The 18,250-nt window shown below is 52.6% G+C and overlaps 8 protein-coding genes across 8 annotated transcripts; 3 read left to right on the top strand and 5 right to left on the bottom strand.

Annotated features, from left to right (window-relative positions):
• Positions 1 to 519: 519 nt before the first annotated feature.
• On the bottom strand, positions 520 to 2,627 carry P152DRAFT_396909 (actin-like ATPase domain-containing protein; the record flags this gene model as incomplete). The annotated part of the gene is made up of 5 exons (XM_033676383.1): positions 520 to 852; positions 903 to 1,693; positions 1,773 to 2,341; positions 2,399 to 2,449; positions 2,518 to 2,627. The coding sequence occupies 5 exons, from the start codon at positions 2,625 to 2,627 to the stop codon at positions 520 to 522; spliced, it is 1,854 nt and encodes a 617-aa protein (XP_033534206.1).
• Positions 2,628 to 3,551: 924 nt separating this feature from the next.
• On the bottom strand, positions 3,552 to 5,199 carry P152DRAFT_396775 (amino acid transporter; the record flags this gene model as incomplete). The annotated part of the gene is made up of 5 exons (XM_033676376.1): positions 3,552 to 3,658; positions 3,706 to 3,939; positions 3,997 to 4,271; positions 4,325 to 4,658; positions 4,716 to 5,199. The coding sequence occupies 5 exons, from the start codon at positions 5,197 to 5,199 to the stop codon at positions 3,552 to 3,554; spliced, it is 1,434 nt and encodes a 477-aa protein (XP_033534207.1).
• Positions 5,200 to 6,267: 1,068 nt separating this feature from the next.
• P152DRAFT_473727 (amine oxidase) lies at positions 6,268 to 7,761 on the top strand (the record flags this gene model as incomplete). The annotated part of the gene is made up of 2 exons (XM_033681270.1): positions 6,268 to 6,925; positions 6,980 to 7,761. The coding sequence occupies 2 exons, from the start codon at positions 6,268 to 6,270 to the stop codon at positions 7,759 to 7,761; spliced, it is 1,440 nt and encodes a 479-aa protein (XP_033534208.1).
• Positions 7,762 to 7,795: 34 nt separating this feature from the next.
• P152DRAFT_397202 (uncharacterized protein) lies at positions 7,796 to 9,521 on the bottom strand (the record flags this gene model as incomplete). Its single annotated transcript, XM_033676400.1, has 3 exons — positions 7,796 to 8,653; positions 8,703 to 8,987; positions 9,144 to 9,521. 3 exons carry the CDS (start codon positions 9,519 to 9,521, stop codon positions 7,796 to 7,798), a joined length of 1,521 nt encoding a protein of 506 aa, XP_033534209.1.
• A 631-nt stretch (positions 9,522 to 10,152) lies between these two features.
• Positions 10,153 to 12,692, top strand: P152DRAFT_435833 (uncharacterized protein). The gene is made up of 3 exons (XM_033677540.1): positions 10,153 to 11,354; positions 11,425 to 11,746; positions 11,800 to 12,692. The coding sequence occupies exons 1-3, from the start codon at positions 10,515 to 10,517 to the stop codon at positions 12,555 to 12,557; spliced, it is 1,920 nt and encodes a 639-aa protein (XP_033534210.1). The 5' UTR covers positions 10,153 to 10,514; the 3' UTR covers positions 12,558 to 12,692.
• Positions 12,693 to 13,229: 537 nt separating this feature from the next.
• P152DRAFT_379187 (uncharacterized protein) lies at positions 13,230 to 14,276 on the bottom strand (the record flags this gene model as incomplete). The annotated part of the gene is made up of 3 exons (XM_033675693.1): positions 13,230 to 13,322; positions 13,371 to 13,723; positions 13,775 to 14,276. Coding segments are annotated over 3 exons (948 nt in total), but the record flags the coding sequence as incomplete, so codon positions are not given.
• A 498-nt stretch (positions 14,277 to 14,774) lies between these two features.
• Positions 14,775 to 15,821, top strand: P152DRAFT_397012 (N-terminal nucleophile aminohydrolase; the record flags this gene model as incomplete). The annotated part of the gene is made up of 5 exons (XM_033676390.1): positions 14,775 to 14,818; positions 14,871 to 14,890; positions 14,944 to 14,994; positions 15,044 to 15,652; positions 15,703 to 15,821. 5 exons carry the CDS (start codon positions 14,775 to 14,777, stop codon positions 15,819 to 15,821), a joined length of 843 nt encoding a protein of 280 aa, XP_033534212.1.
• Positions 15,822 to 15,914: 93 nt separating this feature from the next.
• P152DRAFT_435843 (uncharacterized protein) lies at positions 15,915 to 17,614 on the bottom strand (the record flags this gene model as incomplete). Its single annotated transcript, XM_033677541.1, has 2 exons — positions 17,298 to 17,614; positions 15,915 to 17,246 (listed from the first exon to the last, which is right to left on the bottom strand). Exons 1-2 carry the CDS (start codon positions 17,478 to 17,480, stop codon positions 15,915 to 15,917), a joined length of 1,515 nt encoding a protein of 504 aa, XP_033534213.1. The 5' UTR covers positions 17,481 to 17,614.
• Positions 17,615 to 18,250: the final 636 nt, after the last annotated feature.

Consider the following 18,250-nt stretch of genomic DNA (forward strand, 5'->3'; position numbering starts at 1 on the left):
GGAGAGAGAGCGACGTGAATGGGAGCGAAGACAAAGCAGGAACCGATTGAATAGTTGGAGTGATGATGATTTACACTATGGATCAAAGGAAAGCCTGCAGACTGCAGACGTCAGTCGTGGCTCAACCTGGATGGGGAAGGCGCCAACGTGAACTTCCGAAGGCCGAACTGAAACATGGACCCACCGATCCACAGGGCTGGATCGCATTTAATGCCCTAGTGCCTTGGTGCCTTACAAGTCTCGATCTGAATGTAGCTGCTTTATTATCAAAGACTAATTAGCGAGGCCATTGACCTCGTGGTAACTACAGCTTGTGTTATTTCCTTATCCTATATACCTTGGTAGACAGAGCTTTTGTTGATATGCAAATGATATCCAAATACCATGAACCTCGTCACAATATGGTTCAATCCTCCACGGTCTCATTGCCCGGCCATACCAATCCTGTGCAGGCACTCTCCACCAGGTCTCTCAAACGCCGATGCTAAACCAAAGCAGAGGCAGCCCAGCCGCTTAGACTCAGTGGAATTTCGCCGCGACGACCCCGTAACGGACGCCATCGACCTTCAACTCAAAGGTCAAACCAGCGCTTTCAATCCGCATATCGAGCGTGAAATCCAGATTATCAAATTCCACGCCTTTAGTCGTAGTCAGTCGCGTGAACAGGGACCGTGGGACGGCGTTGAGGTCTGTCCGCAGGGTGCAGACGGTGGTCAACTCCTTGTGGTACGCGTCCGGCGCGTCGTCGTCGTTGCAGCCGATGAGCTCATCCTCGACGATGAGGGATTGGCCGGGGCGGAAATTGCGAGTGTAGTGGAAGGAGATGGGGTTATGCTCTGACACTTGCTGATCCTATGGCTGAATGAGCACTTGATTCCCCAGGCTGAAATGAATGAGTATACCTTGGCAATGTGCCATTGCATCCTGTCACTGACCATCCACCGCTCCCACAGCGGACTCCAGTATCGATCTTCCATTGGATGCCTCGTGGCATCGAAAACTGTCGCGTAACTCGTCCCATAATGCCATCTGCTTCTTCTAGAAATCACCATACTCCCTTCCAACCCCCTCAGCACCGCCCCCCGAACAACCGCCGTCCACGCATACATCGGGTGCATGACCTCGATGGCGCTCGAGGAATCCGTACAGGCGGCATGCGTGGGTTTCTCCGTGTACGGCGGTGGAGGTGTGGCGTTGAAATTGGCCTTCATACATCGATAGAGATAATTTGACTGCCCAAAGCCACCAACTAGCACAATGCCGGAGACGACACCCCCTTTCCCCCTGATACTGCTCACCTGTCCCTCCACGAGCTCCACCACCTCCTTCACCACGGGCTCGAAAATCTCTTTGATTTGGGAGGGCGACATGGTCATGAACCCGTCCATGACCCCTGCGTCTTCATCGTCGGGCAATCCCGGGAACGGGATGTTGACTTCCTGGTGCTCTTCTTCGCTGTAGGTCCGTTTGACGAATTCGTCGAAGTACTTGAGGCCCATGTTCCAGGTCTTGGGCTTCTTTTCCCGCATGCGACTGTAGTGCTCTTCGCCGATGCGCTGCTTCACATGCTCTTCAAACCTATAATTAAGGAATGCAGATCCACAGAGTCCACCATTGCCGACTGCTGATTCTTCAACTCGTAGCGGATTAAGCTGGGTGATCTGATAGGCTATTAGGTCGACAGTCCCACCCCCTATCACAAAGTCAACTCAACATCCACCGCAGACAAGATGCCGCGTAGTAGCAGCAAATCTGAGGCAAGGTTTACTTACCAGCGTCACAAACGATGAAGTTGTCGCCAATACTGAGATGATTTGGCTGGATCGCTTTCAGCGTATACACCGCCGCCGCCTCGGGCTCCGAAATCAACTTCAAATCATGCCGACTCCCCATCCCAGCTCTTTCTGCCGCTGATAGTGTGCCTGCTTTCGCTGCATCCGACCAGACTGCCGGCACCGTCAACACGAACTCGACCTTCGTCCGCGCCATGAAGCTCTCGCCGTAGCGCATGGTCAACGTTTCGACCGTGTGCTTGTAGATCTGGGTGAGATAGTCCGACACGGCATCGCCAACGGTCCGCTCGTATTTCCGCAGCTGTGCGGCTGTCTCCAAGGGCGAGACGAAGTGCGGGAGCTTCTGGTTGTGGTCGAGAAACAGCTTGATGCAGCGGAGGCGCGTTTCCTCAGGCTTGAATTGGAAGCCCCATTTGATGCCTTGTGGGCGAGGTGGTTCGGTACCATCATCATTCAGTGATAGCGGTGTGTCTGGGGCGTCTAGGAGGTCATAGTATCCAATCTCCGTCGGCACTTTGTCCGATGTGATTCCGTTCCCTCCAGGCCATCTGCAAGGTAGCGACTTAGATTTTTGACTCAATAAGTTTGCATGAATGATTACCTACGTTTTTATTATGTCAATTTCATCCGGACACCCGCTATACACGGCGGCCACCCTACCTCGTATCGGCGGTCAGAAGAGGGGACGCAGATCATTTGGGCGCGCGATCGGACCAGCACTCACGCAGAATAAGTCGTGCCGAAATCAACCCCCACAATCAATCGATTCTCTTTCTGACTCTGATAAGCCAGATCTTGATCAGCAAGTGGGGAAGGGGACCGCGGTGCCGTCATCAACGTCGGTGCCGTATCAGCGGCGATAATGGTTCCCATGGATTGGTGAAGGGTTCCCAAGCCGTAGCTCGAGGATCGTTTGGGGATCTCAATCGGCATCTTTGCTATTCATTTGATTACATCTGTCTCTTAAATCCAGGTCGCCTGGGAAATTCCACCAGGCTATTCCGTACAGATGGATCTGCTGGCGTTGGGGTTCACAGCCAACGTTAGGCGAGCCCTTCAGGGACAAGCGCGTTTGGGGTTGCAGACCGCTCAGGGACGTCGTGTTAAGTGAGGGGCAGGACACGGGCAACCGAGACACACAACGAAACAGCTAATAGCACCGTGTATATGCAAGCAATCCAAATCCAATATCAAGCAATTGAAACATTTATTGCCGTTGGAGAAGCGGACTGCGGAAAATAGGATGAAGCACGCGCCTGAGAATCGATCACGTCGACCGCTGGTAGCTCAGGGGTCGAAGCCCCAAGGCCCCAGGCCCAGGGTTCAGCCCTTCGGAACTCGATTAATCGAATAATTTATAATCGAATCCTTCGGGCGCACGTTTCCCCTGGTTCCATCGTATTCACTAACTCGGTAATGATATCCGCCAGGACTGAGGACTTGACTACTTGCGAATTGAGGAGAGTCGCGATGCGCCATAATTCGTTCTCATTAATACTCCATGTTCTGCTGAAGCCTTGAAACCTGAAGTACACGAAACCTGTCCGTGTCTGAGGGGTTTGGTCATTGTGCGAATTTTTTTAAGCTTCAACCCGTGCCCCAGCAAACACTGCTCCACGGCCAAGGACATATATTAAAATTTGACGTTTACCAAAGCGTGGAGGCCAATAATTCGAAAGTGGAATTGCAGTCGGCGGGGTTATTGTTATTTTTATTGAAATGGTATAACATGTCCCCCAGTATCCCGGAACGAGGACCTCAATCATGGAAGACGATTCTTGGACCCTGATAGTGCTTCCGGGCATAACAGAACCAATTCACCGTTCCAAAAAACGCTGCAATCCCTAAGATGACAACGTTGTAATCTATTCTGTTAGATAGATCTTCGTGGTGGGTGCTGCGCTGGACTTACTCATGGATTCTGCGGTGACCGGTACAAACGCCGGAAACAGGAAAAATATGCACAATATCGAAGGCATGCAAACAGCCCAGACGTTGATTATCCATCCAGCCCAGTTCGGCAAGCCGAATGCTCGGTTCCTCGGCAGGTACGTCGTGGATCTTCTCTGATACAGAACCAATGCCGTTGGCATGATGAAGGATAGCAACTGGAGTGTCACGCATGAAGACACAAGAGCATTGAAAGCTGGATGCGAAAGTCAGCACAAATGCGGTTCCATTCGTCCCGGGAAACTCGGCTTACCAGTGTCCGATGCGAGAATGAGCAGCCCACAGGCAGCAAGAACCCCCCAAACGACGAGGATGGACGATACCGGGACCTCGAGGGTAGGATGGATCTGACGAAACAGTCCCGAAAAGACGAGTGCATTGTCCCGCGCCAACGCCCAAGTGATTCTCGATGCAGTTTGAATCACTGCATTTAGAACGAAAAAGGTCATGATGACACCGGCAATCAGCAGGCCAACAGCTCCGGCGTCTGAGCGCAGTCCAACGCGGTTGATCTCGAAGGGCAGGTAACTAGAGACAATATGGTCAACGCATATCCGCCTTGGAGTGTGTGGCAGCCTTACCCTTCAATGGCAAGAACCTCGTCAAAATCAGATATACTATACAGTATCGCGATGCCAAAGGTGAAAGCGGTGATGAAGCCGATACCAATGGCGCTGACGCCTGCTAAGGGAACAGAAGTCCGGGGGTTGGGAGCCTCCTCAGCCATATGTAGTGCAGCATCCAGCCCAGCGAAAATAAAGGATGTCGTTAGGAGTGCAGTGAGGAAGCATACACCATCAGGCCAACCAGTACTGTTCGAGAAGGTCGTCCATACAAATGTATGTGAGGCTTTCGGCGACGAGCGAATGAATAACCCCAGAGTCGAGATAATGAACATGATGATGGTCGTTGCAACTAAACAAAGGGGCCAGGTTAGTCTTTTAAAAGGTTGCGGGTCAGGAAAGCGCTCACATCCAATGTCATGGGTTCTCGGCAGCTTCTTCAGCGCCAGCACGTTGTAAAGCACGACTATGAAACCAAATGATTCATAGATCAAGAAGGCATGCCATTTCTGCAGCACAAACTCCGGGTGGTAATATGTTACTATAGCCGGGATCTGCTGGCTCGGGATAACGATGATCGCAGCGCCGATGGCTATCCATGAAAGGTTCGCGAGAATCCCACAGGTGTACGAGAGACCGCGATTGAACCGTTTCGGCGCCAGGATCGAGACGAAGTGGTACTGGCCTCCCGCAGTGGGATAGACACTGGCGAGCTCGCCCATGCTCAGGGCGATGGCCATGTAGGCACTGGCAGTGATCATCATACCGTAGAGGAGCGTTGCAGGGCCGCCTTGGATCAGTGCGATTTGAGAGCTGGCGGACAGACCAGCCCAGCTGTTGCAGATGTTGAAGCATAGAGAGATCATGGTCACGGCACCGATGCTCTTCTTCATCTGGCCCTGGCCACCAGCCATCGTCGTCTGCACAATATCCCCGGAGGCATTGCTGGTGGTTGGTCCGGCGGCGTCATTGTTCTTCTCAATTTGGCCGGATTCTGCAGGGACATTAGTGTGGGAACTTGATGCCATAGATAACGGATACTGACCCAACGAAGAAAACTCAATATGCGTGTTGGACCCCATGGTTCTGGAAGAGATTTGATATCCCGAGAATCAAACTGTACAAAAGGATGTTCAAGGAGGATCAAATACAATTTGCAAGTTCCCATAGAGGTACCGCTTTTATACATATGTAGCCTCTCGGGAACGAAAGTGAATATCCCTTCCACTGGTTGGACTGATAGAGCGAAGGCTATTCAATTTCGTCCGCCCGGGGGGCACTTATCAAGTCTTATCAAGTGTAGTTGGGCGTTCGCAATCGAACAAGATACGTCGACAGTGGACTTGCTCAGAAGACGGCTCCCGAAGCGAGTCAAGTCTGCGCTACAGCCCAAGGGGAAGATACTGAGGTAATATCCGCCTGGGCCTTCAGCCAATCCAGCCAGTGAAGCTTCAGCGATGTCCCGGGAACCGTCCAGTCAACGGGCCCATACCCCTCACAATGCGGGGAATTGGGCGATCCCGGACTGGAGAGTGCGAGTTAGTTATAAAGGAATCATGGAAACTACATCGTCAGTCAGTCTAGCTGTCACCGCGGCTAATTCGATACGCTAGGTAGGGGTTGCTAGACCCTGTACGATACCACGCGTCGATTAATGCGCTAGCACACACCGCGGCTCACTAGCGGGTAGATAACCCCATCAGGGCAGATCAGCTACGACTAAGCGTCGACCCCTGCATGCCGAAAATGCGGAGAAGGACTTCATGAACCATCGGATACGGGATAACGTCAGTTATCTAATTAATTTGTTCGCTGCCACGGATGGCCGCTGGCGGCTTGGGCGTATAAGACCGACGCTCCTCATGCTCCGTTCGGGAAAGACATTGATTCGCACTTCTCTGTCGAACCGACGAGCCGTCATAACACCCTTCTCATCCGGACGCAAACCCAGACTTCTCACAATGGTTGCAGCCGCTGAATCCGTCGACGTTCTAGTGGTGGGCGCCGGTTTGTCCGGTCTCCGAGCCGCCGTCGATGTTCATCGCGCTGGACTTTCGGTCGTCGTGCTCGAAGCACGGGACCGCGTCGGCGGCAAGACACTGAGCGTCGCCGCCTCGCATCTAGGTGGGAAGGTCGACCTCGGGGCTGCCTGGATCAACGACACCAACCAGAGTGAGATGTACAAACTCGCTCGCGAATTCGGCTTCGACCTCGTCGAACAACGCTCCTCCGGGTTCAATCTGACCAAGGGATTGGACGGAAACCTGGTTAAGTTTCCGTTTAACTCGTCGGGCCCGGCGTCACCGCAAGATGAGGCTGCCCGGGATGCCTTTTACGGAGCACTGGTGGAACACGTCTCTGTGGCGAATCATGAGAGTCCGCATTTGTGCCCGGACGCACTGAAATTGGACTCGATGACCTTTGAAGAATTCGCCAGGGCGGAATCGAAGAGTGAGGTCGGTGTCAATGTCGCAAATAGGATGTCAGCCGCGCTTCTCGGTGTGGATGCCGAAGAAGTGAGTGCATTATTTATGGTGGATTATATCCAAAGTGGAACCGGTCTTGAAAATATGTCATCGGATCTGAAGGATGGAGGACAGTACCTGCGGAACCGACAAGGTAAGATAATATTCTCCCCCGTTTTCTTCGGATACCAAAGCTAATTCTGCGAAGGGAACCAGGCATTCTCTGCCCGCATGGCAGCCAAGCTCCCTCAGAACTCCCTCCAGACATCGACAGCTGTGTCCAAAATCACGCAGTCGGGGTACAATATCTGTGAGGTTACAACAACCTCGGGATCAACCTATTACGCAAAAACCGTCATCGTTTCGGTGCCCACCTGCGTTCTGCCCTCTATCACATTTGATCCACCTCTACCACCGGCCCGGATGTCTCTTTCTCAGAACACACAATTGGGCTATTACGCCAAGGCAATTTTCATCTTTGATCGTCCCTGGTGGCGTGAAGCTGGTCTGAGTGGAATCATGGAGTCCGACGAAGGCCCGATAAGCTTTTCACGAGACAGCTGTGTTGAGGCGGATGGCCAGTATAGCATCACCTGCTTTATCGTTGGCGATCCTGGAAGGCGATGGTCGAAATGGTCTGCGGCCGAGCGCCGAAGACGAGTAGCGGAACAGTTCGATGCCCACTTCGGGCAGGCCGCAAGGGATGTAGGAGTGACGGTCCCGGCGGCGGTCAACATTATTGAAAAGGAATGGATCAAAGATCCTTGGGCCTGTGGAGCGCCGTCCGCGGTGATGATGCCGGGCACCTTGACGGGAGATGCAGGCAAATCCATTCGAGAGCCGTTGAGGAATGTGCATTTCGTCGGGACGGAGACAGCACTGGTATGGAAAGGATATATGGAGGGAGCTGTTCGATCTGGCATAAGGGGAGCACAAGAAGTAATCCAGAAGCTGTCGAGTCGGACCCTGGAAAGGGCAAAGTTGTCCTAGTATGTCGGGTATATTGGAGTGACCCAAGATAGTGTTATAACATTGGAATCCAGAATCCTTTCTTTTCCATTAAGTACAAACCGTATGGTCCAAATGCTTGTGCACAATCCGTCTCCCAAAGCAGCTCCAGTACGTTGCAAATTGCAAAAACATGTTTCATGCGGTATCTGGACGCCCTCAAGCTTCCAACCAACTCGCAGCGCTCCGTAATGTTGGTCATGCACGATCCAGCCATGACGAGAGGCCACAGCATAATGGTTTGCCATCGAGATGGACCTAGGGAGTGCGAAATCTCGATTATTGCATCAATGTGCGATTGAATCGCGTGCCGAGTCTCTGGATCAGAGATTAGTGAGCCCGCAAGCGCCGCTGCAAGATAAATACGCAAGCCGTATCGAAAAGCCTCGGCAGCCAATCCTGCCTCCTCGTAGTCGGCAGGATCGTCATTTGGAAATGGTGTTGGGAGCACCCAAGAGTCGATCCGGTTCTCTAGGCTTTCATAAATCCGCACCGAATCCAGGGATGGTGATGCAACTCGGGCTTCCTCCTCCGCCAATCGTCTAGCAGCTAGCAGCGTAACTTGAGGGATCAGCTCAAACAGTCCATGACAGTCACCGAACATGGTGCCAAATGTCGAATACGAGCTGAGATTGCTCAGACATGTGACAAAGGAATCATAATGAACGGCACACCCTGATCCAGTTCCATGAGGCTTGCAGGAGTTGGTTATCAGAATGTAAGCGTAGAGCTCTAGACACAGGCCTAGTGAGGCAGTATTGTTGCTGGATCCAAGATGGCCATGGTTATGTAAGTGTGCCAAAAGCGGGTGGATTAGTTCCCGACTTGCACGCAGGTGTTGAAAGATTGTGCCTTTAATGTCTCCAGATATAAGCTACGCATATAATTAGGGCGATACTGAAGAATTTTCAGATGGGACCAACCTCGTAGTGGCACAGCACTATCAAGACCAGAAGCAAGCTCAACGTCTTCTGAAAGTCGTCCGAGCCCAGGCTGCCCAATTCGGATCGCAAGCCGCGGACAACGACTGAATAATGCTGCCATGTTGCGGTTTGGATCCGAACATCCGAATCCCTTTGGAAGGCCAGATGTGTTCCACTGAGGGCGAGCACGCTATGCATGAGCAAATCGTCCGTATAGGCGAGCGGCACAATGTGCGTGACAAAGGGGTTCTTCTGAACTGGGGCTGTCGCCAACATCGGCCCCGTCTGAACCAAGTAATGGCTAAGCAACATGCTAGAGTCCGGGGTAAGGATGCAAGCTCGTCCAAATCCGTTAGTCAAACCTGGCGGAAGCATTGGGGGCGTATTGGTGGGTATCAGTTCGCCTCCTCCAGAAATTACATCCCTTAATGTGCTTTCGACAGGAACCTCGCGTTGCTGAAGCGGCCGGTCCGAGCAAGATGTCGACTTCTCGGGCTGGTCGTGAGATGCGCTGCCTGCTACCGGCAACGGCCACTGGCAGTTTTCATGATTCCGCCGACAACCAGCGCAACGCGGTTTCGTCTCATCGCATTTCTTCTTCCTCCGACGACACGTAAAGCAGCCCGTCTTAACCCGGGGATAGTTTGGTCGCAGGAGCGGCCGGCTGATTAGACGCGGTGTTGAACTGGCGTGGGTAAGCCGCACGGTTTCGGTTTTGTCACGTCTGCACAGATCGACGCGTGGAGGTGGAGCGGCCGCAGGCGCGGGGTCGATGTCGAAATGAACGAAGATTGTGCTCGTATCGGAATCCTCAAGCATCGTACAATGGGGTCTGCACGCGGTGGTTTGGGATCAATCAGTGCCCACAGAAGAGTATATGGTCTACATTCCGTGGAAATAGGTGATCGGGCGATGGAGAGGTGATAACAAAGAGTTTAAGAGGGGACAAACATAAAGGTCGGCATCGACGGCATGCGTTGAGAAGCACTGGCGCGGGGAAAGGGGAATCCCAGTGGTGACAGCGAATGAAATGGCATGTGGAGATCCACACTCTAACTTTAGTGTGTGTCCTAACTAACTAGTTAGTTAAGTTAACTTAATTAGTTAACTAACTTAGTTAGTGAACTTTAAGTTAACTAAGTTAGCTTATGGAGGGTTGGTTAAGTGCCAAAATAAAAGCATCTCGAGAGTTGATCTAAAAGAAACTTACGAGTGGCGTCTCCATGTCGCAGCGATATCCATAGCCCACCATAGGTACAGATCCCGTATCCGTCTCTGCGTATCTGCATTGGGTTGTAGTGCCTTGCATTGCCATTTGCCAGCACGTCGCCACGTCCCGGTAGCAGGGATTCGGGCGGCTAATCCGGACCCAGGACCATGGTATGGTACAGTCGACGGCTTGATTTACATCACACCGCGGCTAGATATACGACCTCCCTCTAGCAGACAACTCCTCTCGACCTCCGCGCTACAAAAGGGTTTGTATTACTTCATGTTTTGTTATTGATCTGGCAGTCGTCTTGCCGCGCTACGGTCTAGTGCAACAAGTCAGTGATGCCCCCTGGGGCGTTGTTGGAAGCCCGGCCTGGACGGCCACCGCTCTCCCCTGGCGTGGAGATTTCAAAACTGGATCCTCACGGATGCTGAAATTAAGTAGGTAGGTAGGCCATGCTCTTCAGGCGCCTGTGGCCTTTACCTTTTCTTTTCTCGACCCTGCCATCTTTCTCTGCACCCCTCTGCTATCCCCGCTGCGCCTTCCCCTACGCACTTCAGTCCGAACATTACACCTAAGTCCGTATCTTGCTTTGCAATATGTCTCCTAGGATACCTCCACCAGACATCACCTTCGTCGACTCTCCCGCATTGCCGGATCCGCAGTGGTACTCCCACGCCGCCTCCATAAACGGAGCGGGCCGCCTAATCTTCACCTCCGGCCAGGTCGGCCAGCACAAAGATGGAAGCTTCCCACTCAGCTTCGGCGATCAAGTGAAGCAGGCTGTCGCCAACCTCGCCGATGTATTACGGGCGGCGGGCGCAGCGCCTCGCGACGTTGTCCAACTGCGCTTCTATTGCGTCGACTGGTCCATGGATATCGGAGGCGATCTGGTCACTCCTGTGCTCGCTCTGCTCACCGAGACCTACGGGGTAACGTATCGCCCACTCACGACTCTCGTCCCAGTTCCGAAGTTGGCGTTCCCGGAAGCCAAATTCGAGATCGAGGCCGTGGCAAGCGTGGGCGGGTTATCGCGGCCATGGGTGTTGGCAGACGGTCATCTTCCCAACGGAGCTCAAACTCTCGTTGCCAACCGATTCCCTGTGCCTGCGGCAGAGGTGGATGTTCTGGTGGTCGGGGGAGGTTTCTCGGGTCTGATGGCAGCATATGAGTGTCAGCAAGCGGGTCTAAAGACTGTCTTGCTCGAGGCTCGGCATCGCGTTGGCGGTCGAAGCTGCTCGTTGGCTCTGAAGAGTGGCCCTGGCGTCATTGAGCTGGGCGCCACCTGGATCAACCGCACGACTCAGCCAGCCGTCTACGCTCTCACCGAGAAGTTCGGTCTGGAGACAGCCGAGCAGTACACCACGGGTCAGGAAATCTTCCAAGGATTAGACGGATGCGTAACGAAAGTTCCAGATCCCCAGTCGCGTCGAATAAGCGTATGTGAATCCTACCCATAGCCTTGTCAATTCATTCACCGTCTTGCGCAGCTAACAGTATTCATCATAGGACTCAGACCCAGAGACCACCGAGAAAGTACAGAAGCTCTTCCATCTGATTGAAGAGGCGGCCAACCAGCAGGACATTCGAAAATGGGACAGTTTCCCAGAGCACGAAGACGTCACTGTGGCAGAATGGGTTACGCAAAAGCGACTGTACGATAATGCCACCGTTCGAGCACAATGCCAACATTTGACGAGTGCCATTGTCGGACGCGAGCCGCACGAAACCGGAGCGCAATACTTCCTGGACTATATCAAGTCCGGCTGTGGCCTCACCAGCATCATTAGCGAGGGTGAATTCGGCGCGCAGTCCCTGAAAGTCAAAAAAGGTACGAGTAGTGAGTGAATCGGCCATGTGGAACGCTCTTACAATGACCCATAGGAACATCGTCCATCGCAATGGCTCTTGCTTCCGAAATTGGCCCTGGCAATGTCTTCGTCCATAGCCCCATCAACACCATCGTCCAGTACAGAAAAGGAGCCACCGTCACCACCACCGGCGGCCAAACGTTCACCGCGAAGAAAGTGATCCTCGCCAATCCGACCAACACCTACAGCAACATCCAGTTCTCACCCCCGCTGCCCGCCGCAAAGCGAACCCTCGTCTCGCGCACGAAGCCCGGCGTATATGCCAAAATGGTAATTTCTTACACCTCCCCGTGGTGGCGAACCGCCGGACTGGTCGGCAAGTTCTCCTCCCTGCTGGGGCCTATCTGCTTCAGCTGGGATACTAGCAGTGTCCCCGATCAGCAATATAGCCTTGCCTTCTTCATCGCCGGCGAGCGCGCCGCCAAATGGCATGCGCTTAATGCGCTCCGTCGTGAAGAAGCGGTGATCGAGCATCTCGCGACCCTGGTTGGACCCGAGCTAGCTGATAAGGTGAGAGATGTGCTCGAGGTGAATGAGGTAGAGTGGACCAAGGAGGAGTATATTGGAGGGGCACCGACGAGCACAATTGGCCCGGGACTGCTCCGTAAGTACGGCGCGGAGTTGAGGACACCGTTTAGAGATTTGCATTTCGCTGGTGGGGAACTGGCATTTGAATGGAAAGGATATCTGGAAGGTGCCGTTACGTCTGGGAAGCGAGCTGCCAGTGAGGTGATTGACGTATTGAAGAGCGGCGATGGAAGTAAACTATAGGTTTGGTTAAGTCTTAAAAAGGTTGCTTGATATTGGCTTTCAAGTTATTATCTTCCTTCTTGACAATCTCAGACGGTTTTCATGGCATGATACATACTCTGTGGATCTACCAATCACCGTGCCGCCTTCATCGGGCATTCAACATACGTATTTGCTCAATCTAGAAAATCATCAGAGGACTGTTGGTGAGTAAAGGGGAATTGGAATTTCTACAAAACAGCTCTCAATAACAGGAATTCATGGGCCTGGTCTATACATATGATTTCGGAGGTGATACTCGACACCTCAACTGCTCAGGTGACGACCATACCACCACGTGTAGAAGGACCTTGTCTTGGTCAATTCAAGTCAGATACGTTGAATGTATTTCCCGCGCGCTGTAAACAAATCCGAGTAAACGAATTCGCTTTAAACGAGTTCCTTCGCCCCAATGTGGTCCGGCTCGCTGTATGACGCGGTCAGTCCTGGTATATCGCCTGACATGACAGAATGTCAAAAGTCAAACAACATCCAGAACATGCTGATTCTTCGCACATTGACTAATCGGCACAGCATTGAAATAGGCCGTGACAACTCAAGTAGTGCGGGGTTCTCGATAAGAGCTCGAGGGGCAAGTCGGAATGGGACCAAAAGTCAAGGATTCGATTGCGGTGGTATTTCAGCTTCATCCGCCTCGTCATCATCATCACCTTGCACGTCCATCACACGCTCCCCAATTTTCTTAAGGGTTCTTTTGCTGAACGTACGAACACCGCGCCAGATGGCCTAGGTGGGAAGTCAGACGACGTCAACCAGTTGGTCCAGAAGACTCACATATAAAACTGTACCAATGCCGACCATCACAGCAATCCAGCTAAGATTAGCAAGCCTCTGCCGCCCTGTGGTACCTCGCGCACGACCACCCCCAACGCGGATATTGAACCAGTTCCAAGGCGAGCTGAGAAACACCTTGAGGAATCCGAGCAGGCCCAAAGAGGCCATGCCTTTGAGGAAATGGTCTGTCCAAGTGAATGGCTCCTCCACTTCGTGCCAATCGGGTTCTGTGCGGCTAATTTGAGACAAAGTTCCCAACGGGTCAACGTAAAGGTTAATGATTGGATCCGCAATGAAGCCCAATAAGAACACGGCCAGCAGCAGGATCGCAATGGTGAGCGCTACTTGAGCGACTGTGATCGTCAGACCATGCCAGAGAGATGCACTGTAGCATAGATACTAACCAGCACTGCTGATAATCCTCGCCCACGACATCCGCTGCAGGTGGTACCGAAACCCACACGTTGGACACTGCCAATAATTCCTCCTACCATATGCAGGGTCCACATGCCGCCACTTCTGCAAGCAATTCTCATGAACATATTTCGACGAGCCTTTGCATTTGCAGGGGCGCAGGAGACGCCCTTCCTCAGAGTCGTAGGTTACCGACGGTCCTGCTTGAAAGATGCCGGGCAGCGACTCCGACGGAGGATGGTATGTGGGATGGACGGTATCTAAACATATCCGACACGTCCTGGGTTTCCACTGGCGTTGCTTGGGGGGGATATTCGTCTTTGGTGAAGCCGAAGCTTCCGGTGGTGCACGGTTGCCGCTGTCCGCCGGTGAGCTGGAGGATGGACCGGGTGCTCCAGAAGCTCGATGACGGGAGTCGTTGTTAGCAGGTCGGGGGGTGTCATCTAACCACTCCCAGCTGCCAAGATCCCTTCCAAATGCAGATGCGCTCATTGTAAACCTGTAGGTCAAGCTCTTTTAGTGTATTCGTCCCAAACGCAGGGATTCCCTTTGTCAAGTAATCAAACTAGCAGCTGTCATGAGCCACTGGATAGATACATCTTCGCCTTGGACCGGCATTGGATCAAGCGAGTCTAAAAGAAACAAGGAGACCAAATGGTGAAGTGAATGTTGAACGTGGTATGTTTACCGAAGAGCTCCAAAGAATGAAGTCGAAAGATTTGAGTATGGAGAGGGGTCACGTGCAGTATCGGCCTTGACGCCTCAGCGCGCAGGAACATCAAGGAGCCGCGTCAAGCTGGAGCTCTGCCTGGACGATGGAGCTTCAGTTACACCGTTGAAGATACCACCGACATCTTTGTTCCCGAGAAGTATTCACATCTCAAACTCCTCGAGACCTCTCTTCAGCAACTTTTCGATACCCAGAATTCCGGTACTGTCTTCGCACTACTTGGCCATTCCCACCCACGCCTTTGCTACAATCAAGAGGCCATGGCGGACCGCTATTCCTTCTCATTGACTACCTTCTCTCCCAGGTAAACATGTTTCCCCGATAAAATGGCGACAAATGTACTGACTTCTCCCAAGTGGTAAACTGGTTCAGATCGGTCGGTTACAAGCTCATCCATTTTGCACCTGAACTCATGCTGATCGACCACAGAGTACGCCCTCAATGCCGTCAACCAAGGAGTTACGTCCCTGGGTATCAAAGGTACTGCTATCCGACTCACGGCCCTTGCAGTTGATCTAACTTCTCCCAGCAACAAATGGCATCGTCTTAGCCACCGAGAAGAAATTCTCGTCTCCCCTCATCGACTCCGAATCCTCCTCCAAAGTCAGCCTCATCACCCCGAACATCGGTATGGTCTACTCTGGCATGGGTCCGGACTACAGGATATTAGTCGACAAGGCCCGCAAGGTCTCCCATACCGGATACAAGCGCATCTACAATGAATACCCTCCGACGCGGATATTAGTGCAGGACGTTGCGCGCGTCATGCAAGAGGCGACCCAATCTGGCGGTGTCCGACCTTACGGTGTGAGTTTGCTGGTCGCAGGATGGGACGACGGTATCGAACCGGAGCAGGAAGACGATGGCGAGGCAGGCGAGACCGGTGAGGAGAAGAAGGCGAAGTCGGGCAAGACGGGTGGCATCCTGAAAGGCGGGCCCAGTCTGTATCAAGTCGATCCAAGCGGCAGCTACTTCCCGTGGAAGGCAACGGCGATCGGGAAGAGTGCCACGAGCGCGAAAACGTTCTTGGAGAAGCGATACAATGAGAGTCTGGAACTGGAGGACGCGATTCACATCGCGCTGTTGACGTTGAAGGAGACCATCGAGGGCGAGATGAACGGCGATACCGTCGAGATTGGTAAGGAACGCTCGCGCATACCAATACCCCAAGCTAACTAGTCGCCATAGGTATCGTTGGTCCACCCGAGGAGCGATTACTCGGTTACGAAGGCGTTGCCGGTGCCACTGGGCCCCGATTCCGCACCCTCACCTCTCAAGAAGTCGAAGACTACCTCACCAACCTGTAGGCCCCCGATGTACACGTTCGCAAAATCTTGCATGGACAGGGTATATAGCGGTTTCTTTGGTACAATTACATGGAGTCTCATGAGCGACAAGGTTTAATATCGGAATTTCGCGAATTCCGCCTCCTCTGCATGCCTCCTCTTGACCAGTGCAACAATCGATGCATCGTAGTAGTCTTCTGGGTTTTTGCCTGGCTTCAGGACTTCCTTCTCATGTACTGCTACTTCATCCCGCGTCATGCAGACGACATCCTGTATGTTCAACTTCGTCACTTTTTGCCCCGGAATGCTCGTATCCACAAAGTCGGCCGGTGGTGGACGCCATCTGACCAGCGCGAGTTTGGTATGTAGACCGCTCACCACGCTCTTGCCGCGGAACACCTCCTCAATGAGATATCCAACATCCGCGGCGCTGAGAGGCATTCGCAATCCCTCTTGGTCAAAGCCCCAATGCCTCGCGAGCTTCTGTTCATACCCAAGGAGCCCACCGTGAACTCCTTCGTATAGTTTCTCCCTCCCTTTACTCGCGATGTACTCGTGCGGATAGCCGGTGATCTCTAGTATGACATGGTTTGCGATCGTGAGCCCGAACATTGCTGGCATGGTCCCCAGCACGGGGAGGATCCGAACACGAAAGTCCGGCATGACGCCCAGCTCGCCCACTTTTCCCTTCTCGAACTCGTCGTCCGGTAGCGGCAGTAATTTGGCCTTTCCGGGAACGAACTTCTCCGATGAGAATACCACGGGGACGCCATCCGCAACGCCGAGGAGTCGAAGTCGTCGCCGCACAGAGCGCGAGAGTGGATCATCGGTACTCGCGGAGATATCACCGATGAAGATGCGCGTCGGATCGGACTTGCAGCCCGCGCCCATCGAAGAGATCACGGGGATGTCATTCTTATGGCAGTAATGCAGCAGGTCGACCTTCGTTTCAATATTGTCAATCGCATCGATGACAAAGTCGGGTTTCCTCCCATCCGGCAGACTACCCAGCAACCGCTCTACCGATTGAGCGGTGAGCATCTCATTGCAACAATCGAAGTGCACCCACGGGGCGACTTGCTCCAAGCGACGACGGAGGGTATGCACCTTGGGTGTGCCTACATCCGCCAGCGTCGCTACAGCATGTCGGTTCAGCGACGACAGCGTCACCTGGTCAAAATCAATCAGCCGGATATTGCTGACGCCGGACCGGGCCAGGGCAGCACAAGCATGCGAGCCAACGCCACCCAGGCCGATGACGACGATAAACGATGAGCGGAGCGCAGAGAGTCCTTCATCGTTCAAGAAGACGCGGTTGCGAGCCAATTGCTCGAGGATCAGCTCATCGTCGTAATCCCCTTGCTGGGCGCGGATGGCAAGCGCTCGACTGTGCTCATCTTCTTTGCTGGGCGCAAAGACCTCCGATGCGGCGCCGAACTCGGTCAACTAAACCGAAATTAGTCATCGAATCAATGCGGACAACGGGGGAGCGGTTACTTTTGTCGCCAGATGTTCATCCGAAATCGATGGAATGGATGCTTTTAGATCCTCCACGCGCTGTCGTCGCCGAATGCTCTGAAATGTGAGGATCGCGCATGAGAAAAACGCTCCGCTGACCACGGCGGTGGTTATGAGCTGCGCCTTATGGCTTGATACGGAATGGGATATCCATGATGACATCTCCTCTAACGGACGGGTTGTATTTGTTGGATTAATACAGACGGAAGATTGCAGTGGTCGTTCGGATGAGAATCTTGCATCATCGTAAATTATATTTGCACGTGAGTTGGTATCAGGGCGAAATCTCCAATATTAATAAATATGCTCTCAAAGTTAGCTAACTATATAATTTTGAATATTTAAAACCCAAAGATCTCCAATTTTAAATTATCCACATGCAAATAAATATTGAGGTTGCCTTGCCAATGGTGTATGGTATGCATACATACATAAAAACATCTCAAAATGCATACTATTTCATTGCCAACTGGTGCTCGTCAAGGCTCCCTGGCTATCACCGGGTGAAGAAGTCGATATTCAAAAAATGACCTTCTGACTAGTCACTACCATGTCCAACAACCAACTATCCATACCCAGTCTTACATGAGTTGCTTACAGTAAGGAAGGCGAAGAGTTCCAGGTTCCAGCATCTGAACCATCACGCTGAGGTTGACCCATCTTATTGGCACATCACCATCCCTATACGTACCATGCGATGTGTTTCACCAGGAACCCCACTATCATATTAATGATTCAGGAATGAAAATTCCAGTGGCATCGTGAGATTGTTGGTGATCGTTCCTGGTCTTCGTACTATTACAACTTACCAGGAGCCTGCAGTGAGGACCCCAACGGTTGCGTGGGGGCACCGGCATAACTTCGGTATTCCTATACCACAGCCTCAACCTTAACCTCTCTTTGAGTAAATAGAACAATCGTAAGGAAATATT

Source organism: Eremomyces bilateralis (assembly GCF_010015585.1).
Source record: "Eremomyces bilateralis CBS 781.70 unplaced genomic scaffold P152scaffold_9, whole genome shotgun sequence".
Classification (NCBI taxonomy): domain Eukaryota; kingdom Fungi; phylum Ascomycota; class Dothideomycetes; order Eremomycetales; family Eremomycetaceae; genus Eremomyces; species Eremomyces bilateralis.

Excerpts from the sequence above, each read along its gene's own strand:
- P152DRAFT_435833 (XM_033677540.1), top strand. The coding sequence starts at position 10,515 with ATGTCTCCTAGGATACCTCCACCAGACATCACCTTCGTCGACTCTCCC. Across the intron at positions 11,355-11,424 it reads CCCAGTCGCGTCGAATAAGC|GACTCAGACCCAGAGACCAC; the intron begins GTATGTGAATCC and ends TATTCATCATAG. Across the intron at positions 11,747-11,799 it reads GTCCCTGAAAGTCAAAAAAG|GAACATCGTCCATCGCAATG; the intron begins GTACGAGTAGTG and ends AATGACCCATAG.